The 25,062-nt window shown below is 37.2% G+C and overlaps 1 protein-coding gene across 1 annotated transcript in view; it reads left to right on the plus strand.

The window, feature by feature from the left end:
* The first annotated feature begins 657 nt into the window (after nt 1–657).
* The window catches only part of LOC149801410 (uncharacterized), a 40,415-nt gene continuing 16,010 nt past the window's right edge, over nt 658–25,062 (plus strand). The window contains exon 1 of the mRNA XM_089955508.1: nt 658–1,277. Within this exon, the coding sequence (XP_089811634.1) occupies nt 1,032–1,277 (246 nt within the window). The 5' untranslated portion in view covers nt 658–1,031. The remainder of the gene's footprint in view (nt 1,278–25,062) is intronic.

Raw genomic sequence — 25,062 nt, forward strand, 5'->3', positions numbered from 1 at the left:
ATTTTTTTTATTTCCACTGAATTGTCAAATTTCGGCAACAGACTATGGAATAAAGTCGATATTTTTTCTTCGAGTTTCTTTTATCATTTTTCAAATGTTTCCACATACATGCATACATACATACATACATACATACACACACACACACACACATACATACATACATACATACATACATACATACATACATACATACATACATACATACATACGTACATACATACCTCAGCGTGTGTACAAGTGGCACCCATTCAGTGGTTGTTTTATGAGTGAAAACGATTTGTAGCATGAGTACCATTATACTCACAGGGTCTCGTATTGTTGTGTGTACCTTATTATACTCACAAGGGCTCGTATCGTTGTGTGTACCTTATTATACTCACAGGGTCTCGTATCGTTGTGTGTACCTTATTATACTCACAAGGGCTCGTATCGTTGTGTGTACCTTATTATACTCACAGAGGCACGTATCGTTGCTTACAAGTGACCTGTCAAACATGTACTATATATAATAACTACAAGGGATGACACTTATTTCCTTTCTAGCGTAATAAATTTGTTAGTTACTATATAGTACATGTATGACAAGAAAGCAAAGATACGAGCCCCTGTGATTATACTAAATATTGCCTTCTGCGGTCACGTGATATAGACCATTTTGTTTTCTCCTCATTCCACATAAGGCGTATCCTACAAACGTCTAAATCCACTGCTTGGAGTGGACATTGTACTGTTGTTATAAGATGTGCTGCAAGGTCACACTTTTACCTGTCTGACTTACGCATGTTCTGTCTGCAAACATGTCCAGCATATCAGGCCTCTTGTAAGGCAACACGTATACTGGAGACCATTATCGCCATCTAGTAGGGCAAAATTCATACATAACAACTGCGTAGGCTTTCGTTATCGGTTGTCGAGTACACACTTGAACGTGATAGCTGTAGCATATACGGGCCTTTCTAAACTCATCATTTATCAGCCAGTTAAACCCGTGGCATCAGAACTACTTAACAAACGAGAAAAAGGCAGACATGCCGTCGGTGACGTTAAAAAGTTGTGTAGCTGTAGGTTTCCTAGCATCGTTGGTTATTATTGTGTCGTTGAGATTTTTTGTGACTAATTCTAGGTTGGAAAATGCGTGGTCCGCAAAACAAGGAGAGACTGAATTTAGGGAAAATTACGTCAATAATATCGCAAGGAATCTACTTCAGGAGCGAAACAGGCTCTCGAGTTTACTTAATGAAAAGATGCAGCAAATTGGACGCCTTGAATGTGAGGTAAGGCATATTCCATTGTGTGTGTGTGAGAGAGAGAGAGAGAGAGTTTGTGAATGTGTGTTTGTGAGCGTATGAGTGTGTCAATGAGAGAGTGAGAGAAAATGTGTGTGTGTACGAGAGAAAGAGAGAGAGAGAAAGAGTTTGTGAATGTGTTTGTGTGTCAATGAGAGAGTGAGAGAACAATGTGTGTGTGTGTACGAGAGAGAGAGTTGCAACGGGTTCCCAACAAACGATATGGCGAGGAAGGGGAGTGCTCTACTGGAGCTTATATGATGGCTCTTTCTTTGTCGTCTGTGTGACATCCGTTCTACGACCACACGTTATCATACAACTGTTATCATTACTATTCCTAAACTACTTGGAGGATTGTCATGAATCTTTGCAACAAATATATCATAAGGTGTAGTTGATCCTAACTGAAAATGGTGGGGCTCATGTTTTCAATATGGCCGCCACAACAGCCATCTTGTAGCTATTTTCACACACACACACACACACACACACACACACACACACGTCTAGTTGATACCAAATTAAAATGGTGTCGAACTGACGCTACGGCAGATATTTTGAAATTCTTGTTGTCGCAACTCCTCCGGGGCAGAAGGCATTTCGATATGAGTTTTTTACCAGAAGACTTCTTATGATCTCTGTTTAGTAATAATTGGAAACAATTCTGCCCAGACATTCATTATGGTAACCAAAGCAGCCATCTTTACAAAATCTTGTTATCGCTACCCCTTCTGAATATATGGTCATATCAGTATGGTGTTTTCACAAAACTTTTCTTGTTATGTCTCCTTCATCTTACGTGTAAATACCGCCATTCTGATTTCCAAAATGGCTATCATATTAGCCATTCTGAAAATATTTTTATCGTTACTCCTGAATGGAAATCATTGGGTTTTTACCAGAAGACATTTTATGGTTCATCTTCAATAAAATTGTGCAGATCTGACATACAGTATGGCCACCATGGCAGCAGTCTTGAAAATGGTGTTATTGGTGCTTCTCTAAGATCAAACGTCACATCAAAATGGATCCTTTTACCAGAACAGTTATAATAACCTGAATGAAAATGGTGCCAATCTCACCTCAGATCTTGCTGCAACAGTATATTCTGAAGGAAAAAAAATCACTAACTATTCTGAATGGATGCTAATATAAATATTTGGTTTTCACCAAACGTTTTCAAATGGTGTATAGTTTGACATAAATGAAAATTGTGCAGATCTTATATCAACTATGGCTGCCAAAATGTCTATTTTCAAAATCGTATCGTTCACGAACATCAGATATGGTTTCAACACTCAGCAGTTGGAAATATTAAATGGTCTTGGCTTGAATTCCCGAAAATTCTTTTCGAAAAGTCGAATGTTATTCCCATCAAGTGACTCTTATTTTTTCGTTAAAGGCGGAGAGAGTATCTTTTTTTGTTCTCAATGAACATATGTAATATTGTTTTATGGGGCTTTTACACAAAGCTAAGGTTTAATATGTGGCCAGGCTGAGACTGGATATTAGTGAAAGAAAAATATTTTTATGATAAGGAAGAACATAATAAATCTATTCAAACATAATTTGGGTCGAGCCAATGCTTACTTTCAGATTTTGACCGTTTAAAATAGATATTTTACAACATCACAAAACACCTCAGCTAACAATTCTGTAATGCAATAACATTGCACCAGTATTGTTTGGTATATATGGCAGCGTTGTTATATCACGCTGTGGCAACATGATTTGGTGAATTGATTGCACATTTCTAACGTCATGATTGCATTTCTAACCTCATGATTGCATCTCTAACGTGATGATTCTATATTTCTAACGTCATGACTGCATTTCTAACGTCATGATTGCACATTGCTACATCCTCCTTACATCCTCCAAGAACTACTGAAAACGGTGAAAAATGAAAACTGTTGTGCTTGTGAAGCACAAATGCTCTGCTACTGGCGAAAATTCCAAATCTATAATTAAACATTCTTGGATATTATCTGTAATTTAGACACGAAGGTATTTTTGAAAATTAGAAAGACAAAATCAAATCAAATTTTTATGAAGTAAGAACGCAAACGACAAACCTTGTTATATTTCCCACCTCGTTGGTTTGGTGTATACTTCAGCGTTTCAACTGTTGCCTCATCACCTTCATTGGCCTTGACATTGCTACCTTCTCGGGAAGATTCCTGCAAGAGTTACAAATAGGATTTTAAATACATTTCAAATAAGTTTCACTATTTTGGAGACAAATTTTTTATATTTGGTGGAGTACACGTCAACACTTTCATTGAAATTTCGTCTGAAGTTAATTTACATGTGTGCAGTTGTAAGCCTACTACATATGTATCCCAAAACTGTGATATTATATGTATCCCAAATCAGTGATATTACGTGTATCCCACAACAGTGCTATTATGTGTATCCCACAACAGTGCTATTATGTGTATCCCACAACAGTGCTATTATGTGTATCCCACAACAGTGTTATTATGTGTATCTGACAACAGTGATATTATATGTATCCCAAATCAATGATATTATGTGTATCCCACAACAATGCTATTATGTGTATCCCACAACAGTGATATTATGTGTATCCCACAATAGTGCTATTATGTGTATCCCACAACAGTGTTATTATGTGTATCCCACAACAGTGCTATTATGTGTATCCCACAACAGTGCTATTATGTGTATCCCACAACAGTGCTATTATCTGTATCCCACGACAGTGATAAAATGTGTATTCCACAATAGTGATATTGTGTATCCCACCATAGTGCTATTATGTGCATCCCAAAACAGTGCTGTTTCGATTCAATTTAACTTTTGTAGCTAGTAGTATGAAAAATATAAACTGCAAATCATACGATTTTACTTAATACCATGCATATCAAAACCCTGCATATATTAAGCTCTTGAAGCTAAGAACCCTTCTGATTGCAGCACTCGAGACTATAATTCGAATGGAATGTTTTCATCATTTTGCGCTTGCTATTCCTGGGTGTGTGTGATTTGGATTTTTAACGTAGCTTTAACAATTTTCCAGTCATATCACTACGATGTCTGCAGTATGGTCTAGCACTGGGGCATCATGCCACATACATAAAGCATGGTGTCCCACCTAGTCAGATTATCCATTAAACCAGGCTGACCAGTCCTAACACTAACCTCTTAATACTGAGCGCCAAGCGAGGCATCTGTTAGTACCATTTGTATAAGTAATCAGTATGACTCGGCCGGGGGTCGAACCCACTACCTCCCGCATCCGAGGCGGACGCTCTAACCACTAGGCCACCGGAGCTGTATTCCTGATACTATAATATAAGCATTGTCATAACTTTGAAAGTTGTGTATGGGCGATTTGGAAGTATCAATTATTTTAATAAAAACTGTCAAACGTAAAACATTGCTCTAACTTTCATTAAAAAAACGTTTGTTACTTCTTAATAAAAACTAAACAATCGTCATTGTCGAAATATACTTTTAGTGATATATAGTTATAATTTTAATTGCACGATTTCATCTGTTTTAAAGAAATAATCTCGCCCAACTGAATGTAAATGTAGCGTCTATTTCGTCATTGCAATACTTTTCTTTTAGGCGAGTTGATGCTGTGCATCGATTTGATCTTGTTCATATTAGTAAAAAGTGATAAAGTAATAATCGCACCCCACCCCCATTCCCAGTTAACACAAGGTAATTAACTCTAGCGGTTCGCAATCTGACCACTCGATGATTCGTTGTTGTTTGGTTTTTATCGTGCACGCATTTAGTCACTCATAACATACACGTCCATAAAGATGATATTACAAACCGTTCTGCATGTACAATTTACATTACTGATATTTTAATGGCCACTTTTATAAGACGTGTCTGTTACTTCCCTTTTTGTCTACCTTGAGCCAACGTGAAGGCTTAAACTTCCTGTCTACTTCAGAGTGAATGGGACCTTCAGCGAATAATTTGAAACATCGGTTTCAATTGCTACATCTTGGCCTAACCCTTCAAATATGGAAATTACTGATTGTGTAACGAATTAAAATTTCCCCTGTATTAACATGCTTTTCTAATTCTTTATGTAGTGAAAAGGTTTTTGGTAATTATGATTTTTTTAACCAAAAAAATAAAGCTCATATTCGAATGTTCCACTTCCCATGAAATCTGATATTTATTCGGCATATCTCTGCTTCTGTGCAAATTGTTTAAAGCTGTGATATGTGCTGGTACAATTAACAGTTTAAATCACGTATGAAATTTTACCGTCCAAATACCTCTGAATGAAAATAAACATTAATTTAGGCAACATGGGGGGCCCAAGGCAGCAAGCGATGAGCGCGGGGCCCCAAGCAAAAACAATTGCATTTCGGAGTTGATTTCCTGAAAGCGCGGGACCAAGGCGGTTGCCTCTTTCGCCTTGCCCTTGGGCCGGGCCTGCTCCGAACTAGTAACTTAAAATCGTAGAGTATATAAGTACATGATAGGTGACGCTCTATAGAATATATGCCAGAACTTCGGAATACCACAATACCATAGAACTGATGATATCTTACTTTTAATGTGTATATCTTTTCAAATAAAGCATTGCAAATTCATATTAGGGGGACTTATCGTTAGCATTTCGAATAACAAGCGTCACTTTCAGAAATTTCAAAGTTGGGATTTTATTTGTGAACCACAAGGCCGACCGAATATTACGTCTTATTGGTGACCATCACATCTCTGCATAGGACTGTGAATCTGATTTGAATCAGACTGACGCTCTACAAACTGGCCACCGAGGTTCTCGTTTGAAGATTGTTTCTGTGCATACACTCTAATACTATACAAGCCGTTATTTTTGGACAAGGAGAGCCCATTATTCGATTTTAGTTTTCTCTGGTGTCAAGTACACATCACTTGAGCAATAATAAGCTTGCGAGATATGGTGATGTTTGCATTCCATTACATCCTATGTATACGCCGCTTGATTTTGACGACGAGCGCATTTTAGGTAAATGCTTCAAGTCGAGACTTGCATGTAATGCGTTGTTTTCATTACTCAAGCGAGAGATAAGTTGATACTGAAAAGTTAATTGCGTTTATTGTATATATTCTAATTATGGAACATTTACTTTTATTGTGGATTTTAAGTCGAATCCGTTATTAAAATCATCGAACACAAGTAATATACTATGACATTCTTTCCTGGTACGAAACGATTTAAAATCTCTATGTACATTAGGCTCGTTTAGGTCGATAGAAAGCAAGGAAGGAAATTATTCCGTGACTTGAATAATAATTTGATTTTCGGACGAGATTTTACTAACACAGATAATGGGCAAGTTACTCATTGTATGATGCATCATCCAAACAATACCCTATTGTAGTGACACGGTTCTTTTGAGAGGAAGACTCGTATATTTCTGTGTATAATTTAAGGCACATATTGGTTGAAGGATGTAATTTGATGGTTAGTTAATGTAGATCATATTCACATTACTAAAAATCCAAGAAAGGCGCAGTAGAGTCGTCAAGAACATACAAAATCAGTGATTGATTCCCGGATTTTCAAAGTCAAGGATTCATTTCCTGGATTTTCATAGTTTCAAAGAGAGGAGGAAAGTTTCGACTTGTCACAGATCTTTCCCCAGTGAAGGTGTTCCTCCCTTAAAAGAGGTTCAAGATGGAGTCGTCTGCCTCAGTCAAGAATGCCGTCAGCCCGAACTATTGGGTGGTTCTGTTGATCTATCTCCACGCCGCCATATTCCCAGCCTTCAGCAAATATTCGGGTTTTTCTGAAACGGGAGTTGATTTAAATTTTGGGCTCTTTCTTTCCGTCAGGGTCTTCACCAGAGTAACGGATATAATAGCGACTCATTTACGTTCCTAAGGGTTCCCATTCACCGATACTTTCACGACATGTTGATGTATTTCACCTCAGATGTGCCATACTGAAGAATCTGTCGAAGTTGGATCCTCTCCCATGTAAGAACTATGACGATTAAGTTTCTCACCTGTCTGTATTCTCCATGATGTATAGTCGTCCTTAATGAAAATTGCGCTGTTCGAAATGTGATATGACCACCATAGCTGCTATCTAGAAAATCTTTGTGTAATAGCTGCTCCTCCTGAGTGGATGGTCATGTCAGCATGGGGTTTCCACTAGAAGACTTTCCTTTGATATCTAGATGGTCCAAACGAAAATGGCGCTGATCTCATTCCAATATGGCCGTCACAGCGACCATTTTAAAAATCTTCTTATCGCTACTCCTCTTGAACAAAGAGTAATATTTTCGTGGAATTTTCACCAGATAACTTCTTATGATGTCTAGTTGTCATTAAATAAAAATGTCAACGCTTGCACATCCAACATGGCCGCCACAGCGGCCTACCTGAAAATCATGTTATCGATACTCCTCAATGAAATGCCGTATTAGCAAGTTTTTAATATACTAAACGACTGCTTATGATATCTAATTGGTCTAACTAAAAATAGTACAGCTCAGACATCCAATATGGTCACTTCCTTCAACGGTCATCTTGCTTGATGAAGTGTTATGTCAGGACGAGGATCTTCAATTAAAGACATCCTTTGATCTCTAGTTGGTTATACATGAAAATGGTGCCAGTCTGACATCCTTGATTGCTGGTCATATCCATAATATGCTCTCACAACAAGACTTCTTATGACATCTAATTGTTCTAGATGAAAATGGCGACAGTCTGACATCCAATATGTCACCCATTCCAGCCATCTTGAAAACCTTGTTAGGATTACTTCTTGATAACGGAAACTCATATCAACATGTGGCTTCCGCCAGAAGACTTGTGTTGGTCCTAAATGAAAATGTTGCCAATCTAGCATCCAATATGTTCAAGACGGCGACCATTTTTGAAAAAGTCTTGTTTTTGCTGAAGAATATCAAAGATAGTTTCACCATTCCTCAGTTCAGAGAAAGAAATTGTCTTATTTTGAATTCCTGGAAATTCTTTTCGCCCAGTAAAGAGCCAGTCCCTTCGACGGACTCTTTTGTTCTTTTGTGTTTGTGGTTTCTCTTCTGTACGGTTTAATTTCAAAAACATTCTACTTTATTTTTATGTTGTTAATCTTCTGTTCTGTTACAACACGCGCCAGTCATGGACTGTAAACCAGATCACCAGCAAGTTTTAATAAGAGTATTCTTGATATTGTAAAATATACAACATGTTGTTAAAGGATATCTGTACGTATGGTTTATTTACAAAATCAGCAATATATAAGTTTCTTTATGTACACAAAGAATAACCAGAGTACATACACGTTTATGTCTTAGTCAATATACCGCTCCGGAGGCACAAGTGCTAAGAGCGTTCGCCTCAGATAAGGAAGGTCATGGGTTCGAACCCCAGATGAATCATACCAATGACTTATAAAAAATTATAGTAAAAGCGGCCTCGTTTGGCGTTCAGCATTAAGATGTTAGTGTTTGGACTGGTCGGCCTGGTGACAGGATAATATGTCTGGGTGGGACATGAGACTACGTGTCTGCGACATGATGGATGATGATGCCCCAGTGCTGGACATCACTATAAACTGTCACACTGCAGATATCGTAGCAATATGGCTGCAAATTGTTAAAGCTACGTTAAAAATCCAAATCACACACACACACACACACGTCTGAGTCAATAAATCTTGCTACACAAAATTGTCATGGTTTGTGGAGTATCAAGAAATTAGGAAATCAGTTAATTTTCATAACAATGAAATATATTCCGTATACTTCCTTGAATAGAATATAATATAGATGCTGTATAGAATGTGACTTAATGTAAGAATCGATAGGTATACTGTAACCTGTTGAAAATGAAATCCTGTGAAACGAGCTAGACTGGTCTTTTTTCAGAACATTTATTTACAATGACTGAAAATACGGTGGTGAACCCGGATATATCACTGATCACCTTCATGGAAAGAGAATATAGTTGGCCAAAAGGAAATTTGAAAAAAAAAACGTTATAGAAGTTGAGCAAGTCATTATTTAAAGACCATGACTATGTTAGAAGAGTAGAAATCGTAAAAGTTAAAATTACTGTTCATATACTGAAAAATGAGGCTATACCTTAATCTGATTTTGAATGTGTAGTAGATGATTAACTTGTTTTTTAAGTACTCTAATTAGTAATTAGATGATCAACAATTCAAAAATACATACTGTAAGTTAAAAATCCAAGGTCGACAGGAAAATGAAATAATTGCAGGTATACGCAATTTAGAAGAGAGAAACAGTATGATTAAATTATGAAAATTTGAGGGGAAAAAAGCAAGAGTAAAATAAGAAATAGTTCGAAGATATCTGGAAAATAAAGATGGACAGATTGGGGAATCGGGCTAGAGCTAAATGGATTTAAAAAATTTACCAAATACTTCATATATTTAGAAAAAATAAATTATAAAAGTAAAATGATACTGCCTATTGTTTAAGGTAATGGTTCTTTAACAGAAAGAAGTTTTACAGATGTTTTATATAAATTTATACCAAAAGGATATTCTCGTTCCTAAAGATCTTTAAACGCTGTATAGTTATTCAAACTTTCCTAGATCTAATGATTCATATAAAACGTTGCTTAAATGGTCCTATACTGAGGCAGGCTGCACATGTTTAACAAAATAATTTAAAAAAAGGAAGTGATAGATAGTATTTTATTATTATTATGTTTTGTGGAAAAGAAAGTTTCAAGGGAGAGTCTGTTAACTTTGAGTACAAACTTTGTGAAACAAGGAGTTCTTATATGTATACCAAAAGGTGATAAACCTTAAAATTATATTTCATTTCGGAGATCCATCTCAGTTCTAAATTACTTCTGTATGTATTGTAAGGAGAATCAAAACTGCTCGTCATAGTTATACATAAGGCTCAAACAGTTTCTAAAAGGTCGATAGATTGGACAGAAGATAAGAAACTTAGATAATTTAAGGATTTACAAGAAAAGCACAATATTCCTATATTTTTTCTTTTAATTGATTTTACAAAAGCATTTTTAGTTAGTGTTACGGGGTACAAAAGTTGCAAACAATAACATCCAACACAAAGTATATTCCCAGCCATTTTTTTAATGTTCACCCAAGCTAGGGCTCAAGACGACTGTCTTTACAGAGAACAATTCTTTAGTTTTACACCAGGGCAATAGTTTATCAAAACAACAGTGATGACAAATGCAGACACCAACTCCTATGGGTCAGAATCTTTATGGTATCACGGTACCAATTGTTTTTCCATATACCTCAATGCTAATGTTTCGTGAAATAAATATACTTTCTGTCCTACTTGGGCATGCATGTCACACACTGTCATATAGAACAATGCTAGATTGTCAATTTGACAATGACATAACCAGGTACTCCATTGCATTTAAGAGAGATAACTCTACTGGAACTAGACAGGGGTAAGAGTTATCTAGTCACAACAAGCACATTTTCAGCCATGTGTACCATATTTTTAAAAAATCATAAAAAATACAAAATATGATTTAGATAGAAATTAACACAAACTCACATTTTGCCAAGAGGCTCAACATTTTTTTAAGCCAAACAGAAAGTACAACTCTTACATAATGCACCAATCACAGCTAGTTTTGTTCTTTAATTCTGAATACAATGTTCCATACACCTTAAGCTCCGGCCACCTGGACTTGCTCAATTGGTACCGTTATACCTTATCAGTATCAGATGTGAACTAAGTAGAATTTGTTTCTAACATTACCATATCTGACCGCTTAAAAACCTTTAAACTAAAACTACCATGTACACCACTGTCTCTTGTCTTAATGATAATCAATATTTATACAATAAATTGGAGCGAAATGTTAAGAATTAATATGACGGCAACACCTTCCCCCTTAAGAGAAAACTAGTTTTTGAAAAGAAATTATAAAGGATGGACAAGCAAGATTGAAGGGTTAATATTTGGCTGTATACAGTTCTATGGAATTACCTTACTTCAAGAAATTTAAAAGGTCTAGCATCTCCTTGGCAATTAGAGTTCTATCAAATAGTATATAGTACAAGTATTCAATGACTCGCTAAATATTTCCATATTCCGAATACAACATTTAGCATAACATCTAAAACAAACATTTTTGATTCACTTAAAATCAAACTGATGTGCATTACGAAAGTTCTTAATTAGTAGACAAGCTATAATACACATTATCATATGGGTCTTAATTCAGATAAGTCCAAAAGAATGAACACTAAAACACATAGTCTTAGACTCCAGCACGTGACAATCCATCAGCATTTGCATTCTCTGCTCCCCGACGGTATTTGATCGTGAACTCATGGTTGCAGACACAGGGACCATCTCAGAAGCCGTTGTTTTTTTCCTTTGTTTTGGCTTAGCCAAGTTAGTTGGGTTATGGTCAGTTTCTACACTGAATGGAGCACCACACAAGTAGTAGTGAAGAGATTCTATCGCCCATACTATCGCAAGGCATTCTTTCTCAAATGTAGAATAATTCTGCTCCCTGGGCAATAGTTTGCGGCTGAGATACGCTATCGGATGTTCGTCCTTATTGTCATTTTACTGACTCAAAACAGCTCCAATGCTCGCATCACTTGCATCTGTTTGCAGTACAAATGGGCGTTCAAAAACAGGATTGATCAAGATAGGTGTCTTTACAAGTGCATTCTTCAAGTCACTGAATGACTTAACAGCTGTCTCATCCCATGTAACACGATCTGGCTGTCCATTCCTTGTCAATTTTTGCTGTAACGTTTCGTCTACTATAGCTCTGACTGCAGCCCTTTTTGCATGGGGAATACGATAGGGTTTCTGCTTGATTGGAATATCTGTTGCTGTTCGAATGTTGTGAGTGATCAAGTTGGTTTTGCCTGGTTTTGAAGTTAGCACGTCTTCAAACTCCGAGCATAATTTTCGCACCTGTTCTCGCTGTTCTTTCATCAGTCTACCATTCAGACTAATTTTGTCCAAACTCTCCATGTCGGCCAGTGGGAAGTCAATCCGTCCTCCTCCATCAAATTCATCACACACAGTTGCTGATAACAGTACAGCTCTCTTGTACTGATGTAATAGATTACTATGGTAGGTTACTTGTCCTCGCCTACCACCAATGTTAATCTTGTAATTAACATCATTGACCTTACAAATGACCCGATAAGGTCCCTTCCAGTGAGCTTTCATCTTCGATGCATCAGATGGCAACAAAACTAGGACTTCATCTCCCGGCCTAAATTCCCGTTTGGTAGCATTTTTGTCGTACCATGATTTAACTTTCTTGTCAGATTTTCTTTCACTAACTCACTTACATCAGCCAATCTCTGGCGAATCGACAGCACATGTTCAACAACTGACTTATGTGTCTCACCTTCACGGTGAATAGATCCTTAAGAATCTCCATCGGCCCTCTTACTGACCAACCATACAGCAGCTCAAACGGCGAAAACCCAGTTGCTTCATGTGGTACCTCCCTATAGCAAAACAGTGCATAAGGCAGCATCACATCCCAGTCTTCACCGTTCGTGAAACACAGTTTCTTCAAGACAGCTTTGAGTGTGCCATTCAATCTTTCGACCTTCCCATTGGACTGTGGCCTGTAAGGAGAAGTTGTGATCCCCTTGATGTTCAGCATGTTGTAGAGGTCTTTCAGAAGTGTACTTGTGAAGTTGGTACCTTGGTCTGTAAGGATAATCCTAGGTATACCAACCCGACTAAATAGGCCATATAAGGCTTTGGCCACTGTTTTTTCATCAATGTCCTTCAAAGAAATGCTTCCGGATACCTGGTAGCTTCATCTACTATGGTTAGTATATATTTGTTCCCCGCCTTTGTGCGCTGTAGTGGGCCAGCGATATCCATCGCAATCTTGGCACAATTGTTGGACACACCATTGGAGCTTTCTCCTTCCCTGTTCTCCTTGCTGTCTTTTGACAGATATCACAGGCCTGACAGTGCCTCTGAATATCCCCAAACATTCCTGGCCAATAAAATGCTGCTGTTATTCTTGCTTTCGTTTTCTCCCTTCCTAGATGACCAGCAAGCGGTCTATCATGTGCCAACTCTATCACTGCTTGACGTAACTGCTTTGGCAAAACTAATTGGATTCCATATTTTTCTCCATCCGACGACTTCCACTTCCGTTTTAAAATTCCATGCTCCCAGAAAAATGCATTGTCCATGCCTTCTACTTCACTTGCATATGACAGGGCCTTTTCTCTCAATCCAGCCAACGAGCTGTCATTCTTTTGATACTGAGAAATTAATTCCACATTAACATCGTGCAGCTGATCAAGCGACAAGTTCTTGTCATCAGCCTCATCTTCACGATGGATGTCATCCTCATCATCATCAGGACCATGATCACTATCTTCGTCCGAAAATAGCCTATCTAGATGCACGTCATCCAATTCATGGGATCGGACCCCACATTCTTTTATTTTCCTTTCACTTTCTTCAGCGTCCTCTTTCTGCGCTCTTGCCTGGTTCCTCTTTACTACCATAGTCCTTTTTTTCCTACGTAGAATGTCCATACCCAGCAGCGCTTTTGCTGCCAAGTCAGATACCAGTCCAACCTGGACATGACCCTTGTAGTATGGCGTGTCTAATTCTACTATGGCTAATTTCGCCTCAAAAGGCTTCCCAATGGCAGTGTAGAGTGTCAGGTTCTGTCCTTCAAGGATGCATGACTTATCGACAAGGTCCTCACGTATCAAGGTCATTTCTGCGCCTGTATCTTTAACAAATAATACTTCCTTGTTGTTCACTGTTCAAGGTACATTTATTAACCGTTCACCAATGGTATTCTGGACAAAGCAGGTTACTTGATTTTGTTGTTTTGTGCTGGGACAGTCACGCAAAACATGACCCCTCTGGTGACATTTATAGCACTTTTTGTCTCCATATGATTTTTCTATCAAACCAGTTTTCTTGGACTGAGGTGAACTTGATGCTTGGTTATTTGCTTGTTGTCGGCTGTGCTTAGGGTCGAATTTGCTGTCATTGATGGGCAAAACATAATCCTCAGCAGCATCGACAAGAGAACCATTACCTTTATTGCGCCTTATCCACTGGGCCTGCACTGGTGGGAGAGCCTTCAAGAAGTATTCATCTGCTAAACATCTATGTGGATCACGGCTATCAATGAACCGTGTTAAATACTGCTCTATACGTGCCATCAGACCTCTGTATGTTTCATTAGCATCCCTCCTTATGCTAACTAACTGGCTGAAATATTCATGAGGTCTTTTCCCAAACCTATTTATCAGGGCCTTTCTTAGCTCAACATAGCTTTTACTTGTTTGCTGTGCTACCTCTCTTGACTCCCCTGTTAGCAGCGTTCTCAGTTGCAGGGTTTTCATTTCTTCGCCCCATTTGGCGTGATCAGCCACGGCGTCAAATTCTGAGAGAAATGTAAGAATGTCTTCATTCGCTTGATGATTGTAAGTTTGAAGCTTGACTTTGAATGGTAGGCTGTCATTCTTTTTATCTATGTCTTTCTAATGTTTCGCCCTCTCGATCTCTAACTCCAGCTCTTTAAGTTTAAGACTGTGCTCCATTCGCAACTTCTCCCTTTCAAAGTCTAATTTTTGTCTCTCAGTTGCACATTCCGTCTCTAACTGTAACCGGTCACGTTCAGTTTGCCTGTTGGTGTCCTTGGATGTTTTTAGTTTGCTCTGTGTTTTCTTTAGTTTTCTTACAGGCTGCTCTTCCTCTATTTCCATATTATATGGTTCTTCACCACTGAAGTCTCCCTCAATATCTGTGAATTGCATCAAATTTGTTTGCTGTTTCCGTCTGGTTCTATCCCTTGCAATGCTGTGTTCTTCAACAATCGTTCCTACTTCCTCATCTATAACGCTACCTTGGGTCGTCATTTCAATCCTTATTTTGTTTATCCTTGGCTTAACAGGAATCACTGACACAAAGTTACAGAGTATATCCAATAGCAATTTGCAGCTACACTACTCAGACAAAACTTTGGTACTTGTGCGGTTTCAATGCTACTGTCAAATTTCCAACAACTTTGCTATCCCATCGCTGCCACCAAAATTGTTACGGGGTACAAAAGTTGCAAACAATAACATCCAACACAAAGTATATTCCCAGCCAATTTTTTAATGTTCACCCAAGCTAGGGCTCAAGACGACTGCCTTTACAGAGAACAATTCTTTAGTTTTACACCAGGGCAATAGTTTATCAAAACAACAGTGATGACAAATGCAGACTCCAACTCCTATGGGTCAGAATCTTTATCAGTATCAGATGTGAACTAGGTAGAATTTGTTTCTAACATTACCATATCTGACCGCTTAAAATCCGTTAAACTAAAACTACCATGTACACCACTGTCTCTTGTCTTAATGATAATCAATATTTATACAATAAATTGGAGGGAAATGTTAAGCATTAATATGACGGCAACAGTTGGTTTCACGACCATTTATTGATAAAGTTACGATTATTTTAAAAACAACAGCAATAAATTGAATATAACCTTGTTTTAATGGAAATATAAGAATATGTCATTAGTGCTAATGGTGAAATCTCTAATTAGTTTGGTCTCATCTAAATGTGTAGACAGGAGGGTAATAGTTTTATCCTGTGTGCACAGGATTTAGCTCTTATGATAAAACAAGATATTGGGAGAATAAACATTCGTAATACAACCTGGATTAGTTCTCAGGATGCTGATGAAGCATTACTGATCTCATCTACTTATGGTGCATCACTTTTCTCAGTATGCTGTTGAGAGATTACTGATCTCAGTCTGCTAATGATGCATTACTTATCTCAGTACGCTGATGATGCATCGCGTTTCTCAGTCTGCTGATGATGCATTACTTTGCTGATGATGCATTACTTATCTGAGTCTAATGATGATGCATCACTTATCTCCGTATGCTGATGATGCATCACTTATCTCAGTATGCTGATGAGAGATTACTGATCTCAGTCTGCTGATGGTGCATTACCTATCTCAGTACGCTGATGATGCATCGCGTTTCTCAGTCTGCTGATGATGCATTACTTAGTCTGCTGATGATGCATTACTTATCTGAGTCTAATGATGATGCATCACTTATCTCCGTATGCTGATGATGCATCACTTATCTCAGTATGCTGATGAGAAATTACTCATCTCAGTCTGCTGATGGTGCACTACTTATCTCAGTAGGCTGATGATGCATCGCGTTTCTCAGTCTGCTGATGATGCCTTACTTATCTCAGTCTGCTGATAATGCCTTACTTATCTCAGTCTGCTGATGATGCATCACTTATCTCAGTCTGCTGATGATGTATTACTTATTTCAGTCTGCTGATGATGCATTATTTATCTCAGTCTGCTGATGATGCATTATTTATCTCAGTCTGCTGATGGTGCATTATTTATCTCAGTCTGCTGACGATGCATCACTTATCTCCGTATGCTGATGATAGATTATTGATCTCAGTATGCTGATGATGTATCACTTCTCTCATTATGCTACTGATGACGTAATACTCTTATTTACTTGTTCAGATACTAATATCTGCTTTAAAATGGGTATTGATAATTTCGACATACTAGTTATAACAGGCTTGACGCCCGGTTCCGGTTGGGGAAAACGTGTGGTTTACTCGGGTCTTATCCTTTGTCTTGCATTACAAGTGTCTAGTTTCGACATCATAGAATTTCTCAAAATGAATCTTGGAAAATCTTGGGAATACGTTTTAACATGTTAATGGTAATAAATATTTAGTTTTAAAACAAAAATAGCAGGCTGGAAGGATTTTCATTGCCATCAGAGACAAAGGTCTGAAATGAAGAAAACTGGGTCATTGAGCTACTCGAATGAGTCAGATAGCGGTGTTTGATTGTTTGAATGCCAGGGATGATGTCATGTCGAAATTATCAATAGCATTATTTAAAATTTTCTAGTAGTTTGGATCGGTACCAACAAGAAATAATGTCCAGATTATAAACCTAAAATTGGGGTTATGCTGAGTTTATTGTCTTCGGTTTAAAGTTTTCACATAACATGGAAAAATTATCGATATATAATTTTTGGAAATTATGAACCTGCTACTTCAGCGAAATAAGAGGTTTTTAACTCCGTTTTGGAATAATTGTGATACAAAATTTAGTTATCTCTAAAATTACTCATCTTTTATTGTCATTGCCAAATCCATCTTAGTAGGTCCTTAGTGAATTAAATACTCTTTTACGAATGTTTATGGTTTATGTAAAAAGACAAAACTTGATTGAAAATTTGCTGTGAAGAATTAATAGGGGGTAAACTAACATGGATGTTGTGTGATGTGTCAAAATGGAAAAGTGTTTTAAGTTCTTTTTGTTTGAAATGTAATTTCTTAACTGGTCAATCCCTTTTCAATATGGGGTTATGAAGCATATCTAGAATTTCCATTTATTAAACGCGTGAATATAGTCCCTTACTTGTCAAGCAGACAAAACAACGTGTTAATAACCATGGTAGAGGCCTCGGGTGGCCTTGTGTTCTAAAACTTTCGTCTTTATCGATCACTGTTATCTTATCTCTGTCCGCGTTGGTTCGATGCTCGGCCAGAGTTGGTATGTGAAACCCAAAAACAATAACAACCTGGGGTGATTTTAATTGCTTTTTGTCACGAACATGGAAACAACCGGTGAAAAGGTCAATATGGTACAGGCGACTTTATACAGACAATCCATAAATACCGCTACGGTTATCAAAGGCATGCGTGCAGTCTCTGTTCAAGAGTGAACACCACACGATTTTATGGAGGGGGATTACCGCCATAATTATATACGTGTATTTCCTGATCTTCCTTGATGCATTATTGTAAATGGCTGCTTGCAAGTGCTACTTTCATAATTCTATCAATGTATATTGTATTTTCATTGATGCAAATTGTACGCGGCAGTTTGCAAGTGCTACATTCATAATTCTAGTCATGAATTCTCTATTTTTCTTTGATCCAAGCTGTAAATGGTTGCTTGCAAGTTTTTCGATCTACTTTCCTCCTGCATCATTGTATTTTGCTATTTGCCAACTACTGAATTGATTCTGTAGTTTGTCGTATGACAAACGCTGTGTCAGTTATTACAAGTTTTGTATATTCTGTTTATAAACTTTACAATTACATCATCCCAACTGCTGTTTTCATACAGATTTGGACTTGCAACAATGTAAATACAAAGTTTTATCAGTATCGTCTTTGTTGTCCAACTCATGTTGCCACCTTTTGTCATAATGGCATACTAGAGATTAGCAAGGCATTATGACAACAGACGGCGCTTTAATTTTCTAAAGATTTTTCCTTTACCAGAAATAATGAATGCTCCCCAAGGAGCTTTACGACATTCATTTTGTGTCGGTAACTCTTTCAGTCCCTTTTTTAAGGTGTGCGTTAGCAACAAAGTTTTAATCGTCTCTAAAACCATATGCTTTCTCGAAAATCAAAGTCATTTATAGCACCTTACGAAAACAAAAACGCATACAGTACAGCAGGATGGTCCATCTTTTTCAACCCCAGTTTTGACGCACTTAAGTATTTACCTTCACCGTTTAAGAAATCTACTTCTTAGTGATATCTCTCATTACTTTGGAAACATTAGTTATTTTAGCAAGGATCAGAAATGACAATGATATATTCCCTCGTCCTCTTCTTAACAAGCTTTCATCAGACGAACCCTGGTTGTAAGGATTGCATTGTACGTCACCCATTTTGACGCACATCACAGCTGTCTATCTTTTCCTGTGTTACTTTTGTACATAAGCTCCAGCGAAAATAAAATATTTCGGAGCAACATCAATAGCACATAAAAAACCAAGTTTATAGGTAAAACGACATTTTAAAAAAAAAACAACTAAGCATTCCTTAAAGGTGTTCTTATTCTTATCACCATCTTCATTTTGGAACATATTTTACCGCAAGAACCGAAATAATCGAACTGTGGAAAATCATGATCTTATCATGATAAAAATGTTTACTTGCGATTAGAAAGATTAGATTTAGTGTACAATTGTTTTCCAATACTTAATTTGGATTGTTAATGTACAGAACCTCAACCTTTGAATGTATTTATATATAAAAAAACCAACCAAAAACCCAGCTTTAAAACTGGTTTGCATCCTTTAAAACTTTTGTCTCTAAATGTGGAAATAATCAGAGACAAAAGATGTTACAGGAGATTTTACTTTTATTTATTGTAATTGATACCATTATCAAACCAATTAAAATTAATAATTTGGTTCAAGAATTTTAAAAATAGAAATATAGCACCCTTGGGTTCTAATTATTCAGCTGCTCTTTGTCACATTAAAGATTTTTTAAAAAAAGCTTTAAAGAATTTTTGAAATATGAATGTAGTGACACATGATTCTGACTTGTTAATTGTGCTGCTCTTTGCAATATGAAAGTAGTTTAGTGAATTATCTATGATCAAAGAAAGAGAGAGAAAGAAAGAGAAAAAGAATGCAGCAAAACTGCATATTTCATTAAGTCATTGTAATTGTATACATGTATCCTGGGTTGATGAGTGTGTTTTGGGACAGTCTTCATCAAGTAACAACAAAAAAATAAACTCTATTGATCTTACTCTATAATTATACAGGGTAGAATTTTACAGATCACTGTCTTTTTATTTGGCTTTGTTCCATTTATTTGCCTACATGTATCCTGGGTAGTTGAGGGTGTTTTGGGACAGTCTATTGTTGTTTTAGGGTAGTCATGGTCTTTCGTTTGGTGATAAATACCAATATGGGGAAGAAAAAAACTCCTGATTTTACTCGAAAATTATACAATGCAGGATTTTACTGATCACTGTCCTTTTTAAGGTATGATTCAGTATAATGGTGTACTTGTATCCAGGGTAGATGAGAGTGTTTTCGGACAGTTTTGAGCTAGCCCCATTACTTTCAGGGTGACAGATAGAAAAATTAAACTGCTGGATGTCTAATTCATGCATAAGTTGTTGGAAATAAACATAAAAATTTGCTGGACAGAAATAAACATAAAAATTTGCTGGACAGATTTGAGGAGGCAAACAAGTGTTAAAAACATTGCCTAAACTTTTAGAACAGTTTTTGCTTTAATATTCTTGAAAGGAATAGACTATGGAAATCTTGAGGATGCACACATTAGGATCAACAAGTACTGGTTGCTTGACTTGGTATCAGGTAAAGAACCGACAGTCTACCATTTTTCTGTTAAATGGCTTGTCAAATGGTCAAATGCAGGAATAAGTTGCATATGTACCTTAGATATCTTCCGATTGGGATTTCCTACCATTTGACAAGTGTGATAAGATATATGGTACTTATAAACATCACTTTTAATTTTCGGCAAATAAAAATGATTCAGGATCTTGTGATAAGTCTTATTGACACCAAAATAACCAGCTTAAGGAGTTTTATGGGCTAGATTATGCATTCCTGTATATATGACTTAGGAACAACAACTTGATTGCTCACTGGCCACTCATCACCAGCAGGTACATCAGGTGTCTCCATTTTTTCATAATGACCCCTGTTACACGGGGGGAGTGATTGTCCCTCCGTTTTGGTTTTCGTTATCTAGGGGTTGACCGCCCTCGATGTTATTGCCCGGTTCGAGTAAATAGAAATATAAGTGGTGAAACTTATAGGTGGTATAGATAGGGAATCTGAGCAGGTATATAGAACAAACCAACACGAGCCCCCGTACATGTAAACAAACAATTTAATTGTTGTTGTTGTTGTTGTTGTGGGGTTTAACGCCATTTTTCAGCACGATAGGGCTATACATGGCGGCCAGTATTAATGGTGGAGGAAGAACCCGGAAAACCCCGGAAAGAACCACCGACCCGCGAGAAGCTACTGGCAAGCTTTCTCACATGCCCACATTGGCTGAATCTTAGACTCGAACCGCCGCAGACATAGGTGAGATGGCAGTGATCCGTAACGAAGAGCGCTTTAGACCACTCGGCCACTCGGGGCCCCCTACAATTTAATCAATTACATACAAACACTGTGAAAATTCATTACATCAGGAATGTACTCTGCTTTTATAAATTTAACTTTCTCCGAAATACAAAGAAAACGCAAATAGATTTAAATAAAATAGCCGATCTGTTTACTGATAGATTTAGTTCATCATAGGATCGAGTGGACAATCGAAGTCAACGTCTTGTACGATTTCATAACCTGCTCGTCCTCAGTCTGTTTTTGCTTCCTCTGTCGCTGTTCAGACCCTTGGATCTCAGGATGATACTTTCTACCATCCGTCTCAGGACACTCTCAGAATAAGTCTTCAGAATTTAATACGTCGCAGGATTGCGTCACAGGATTATACGTCTCACTGCACTCTTCTCTATGCTTCTCCGTATAGGTCTCAGAATAACATCCCTCATTCGTTACATACGTCTCTGGAGCTATTTTCTCCCTTTTAGATAAATATAAATAGAGACAACCTAAATTTCCCGTTATTTATGAAACGGTTAATTCTTCATGATTCTCCCTCGTTATCAGATTTCACTATCAGTGCTAAACAGACGCTAAGGCTATCAATCGACTCCACATGTCCTATAATGACCCTAGTTAGTCAAATGGCTAATTCGTTACGCCTTGACCTTACACATTAACACATACGCGAGGCCTGGGGTTCTGAGCCAGCCTCAATTTACACAGTGAATAAATAGGATACATCACGTCAATCAATTACTAGATCATTTCCGTCAATACACACTTATTCTTAATCATACGTGAAATCTTCTAAATTCGGCGAATTCACACGGATTCTTGTAATCATATTAACTAATATAATGTATTAAATTCTTAGTACATAATTCTTATGCAAACAAGACGACAAATTCAAACAATTCGTCAAACTTATCTAAAGAAGACTAATGTACAACTTTCTATGCATAAACTCAACACAGTTATACTTCATAAAGCAAATTATTACACGAATATAGAAAAAATATTCATGCAGATACAATTAAATAACTTCAGCAAAGCATTATATATGGCATCAACAAATTACATGGAATTGTCACACTACCTTTGCTTTCAACGTTCCTCCCTCTAATCGGTAAATTAGTTCGTCGGTTCCTTTCGACAATCGTCCCCTTTTTGGACAACAGTTTTACGGAAATTTCTTGCAAATTCCCGGAGTCGTAACCTTTGGGTCCCCTCTTGTAGGAAAAGCTTAGACTGATTAAAATTCGATGCGGGCGTTATTAAAACCTATGAAATTTTGTGTTGGAACACGCCCTCTCATTTAACGTACCAATCAGAATAAAATATCTCTGCCGCCTTTTTCCAGAGGCGCCAAAGTCAGGGTCAACTTGACCCTGGTAGTTTGAGTAACAGAGTTTCTGCCTTCTCTCAAATGTGACAACTTTACCATGAAAATGAAGTTTTCCTTGTCCTAATTGTCCGCCTGGCTGCTGTATAAACAAATGTTTAATTAGGAACGAAATTCTCCCTCTAAAGGACGTTACCGTACTCGGTAGTATGGCGATATGATACGCGCCTGTCTCCATAAATCTAATTAATGGTTGTCTGGTCTCAACTAATGATTTCTTGTTAGATCGACATACAATTTGCCACTTCACAACCCAGGGGCCCCGAGTGGCCGAGTGGTCTAAAGCGCTCTTCGTTACGGATCACTGCCATCTCACCTCTGTCTGCGGCGGTTCGAGTCTAAGATTCAGCCAATGTGGGCATGTGAGAAAGCATGCCAGTAGCTTCTCGTGGGTCGGTGGTTCTTTCCGGGTTCTTCCTCCACCATCAATACTGGCCGCCATGTATAGCCTATCGTGTGCTGAAAAATGGCGTTAAACCCCACAACAACAACACAACCCCATTTTTCACAAAGTAACAAACTGGTACTTGTGTGGTTTAATTTCTAAAACCCAGTATTGTGTCTTCTCTGAGGAATAGTACTTGGGGGGCCTATAACTCACATTAAAATGACTTGCATGCTTATAAAGTAGCTGTTACTTTCTGCTCAGATATCTTACAACTGCAGTCAGAAATTGGCAGGTGGTTTCTAGTATTCTGTGAAGAAACTAACTTTCTTATGAATCTCTCTCTCTCTCTCTCTCTCTCTCTCTCTCTCTCTCTCTCTGCTGAGTGATTAAGACATTTAAATTATGGAATTTACCTTATCCATTATTCCAAGACATACATTAGGGATAAGAGGCCAAATTTAAAATTTCATCTCAGGTTCATAAATATAATAGTTTCGTGAAGGTCAAAGTATCAGAAATAACAAATTAACAAATAAAATATAATCCTTTTCACGGATTTAGCTCATAGCAAGTACAAACAACTTGTTTTTATTGCCCACAAAATAAATTCATCAAAAAGTGAGCCTTTTTGTACAGTATATATATATTGAATACAGATCCAGTAATGGAATGTTTTTGGGGGTTAATTCTTGAAACAGACACTAGGGAATATAACCTGACTGTTCTTGAGTCATAATTTACAAATGTATGTGGTACACAAAAGGTAATGTGTCTTGGCCAATCCAGAATTTACAGTTTTAATTCCTCAGAATTTGCAATGATGAGTGTATGTCCAATCCATAAGCCACATTGTGTGACAATCTTGTCTTCATTCATGTTTTATTCAGGTGAAAGTGAAAAAACAAAAGGGATTGGCAAATAAATATATAAGAACAATGTAACAAGACAATCCAGGTATTTGTTCCTTATAATTGCCTTCCTGTATGAAAATTTTCTTTTCAGACTATGTTGCCGTCACATATTGGTATTTTTGTGTCATGAAAATATAAACTTATCTTTTAAACATGATACAATAATGATAAAATCACAGACAAATAAAGATGATTATGTGGGTTGGTGTAGATGGTGGATGCTACAACAACTTGAGCTGTGACTAGCCTTAAAAACTTTAAAAATATTTTAGAAGATTATGTGGGGGTGTCTTGTTCTTCAAACAGAAAACAATCGCATATGTAGAAGATACATGTAAAAATTTGTATTAATCTTTTTAACTACTACATTAATTTCATATCCAAATGTATCAAACACTTTTAGTACTTTATTGTAGCAGTAATAACACAAACAAATTGATCTGGTTACTGGTAGCAGTAGCAATATTATTTATATTCAATTTGCTACCAAAGGAGTCTGATGTTTTATCATTGAGGTACCATACAATCAGTCATCTTATCTGTACTATAAATATTACCTCATATATGGATGAATACGGTTTTACATAATAAAAAATATGTAGTTTTCAGTTTGATATCTGTCGAAATAAAGCATCTCATAATTGTATGGACGTGTTCATTGTTTACATCTAGAAAATATATTTCATACTCTTAGAATTTCTTTTCTTATATAATGAAATAAGTTCATATTTTTGTAGCATATATGCTTTGTATGTGGTGTCTTTGTTTCAAGTCATTTGCCTCTTGCTATTGTATTGAAATTGGAGATTTAATACGAAATTAAAACGTCATTGCTCAGCACACGATAGGCTATACATGGCGGCCAGTATTAATGGTGGAGGAAGAACCCGGGATAACCCCGGAAAGAACCACCGACCCACGAGAACCTACTGGCAAGCTTTCTCACATACCCACAATGGGTGAATCCGAGACTCGAACCCACGCAGACAGAGGTGAGATGGCAGTGATCGTAACGGAGAGTGCGTTAGACCACTCGGCCACTCGGGGCCCCAAAATGAAATTGGAGACATGACATTGTCACAGACAACTAGTGACAATACTTGCTGTCTATTGCATAATCATCCATGCCATACATGTATAATAATTTTGTATAATTCGACTATTTACCTTAC

This window comes from Sinohyriopsis cumingii, chromosome 4 (assembly GCF_028554795.1).
Source record: "Sinohyriopsis cumingii isolate HCF-2022 chromosome 4, ASM2855479v2, whole genome shotgun sequence".
Taxonomy (NCBI): Eukaryota; Metazoa; Mollusca; class Bivalvia; order Unionida; family Unionidae; genus Sinohyriopsis; species Sinohyriopsis cumingii.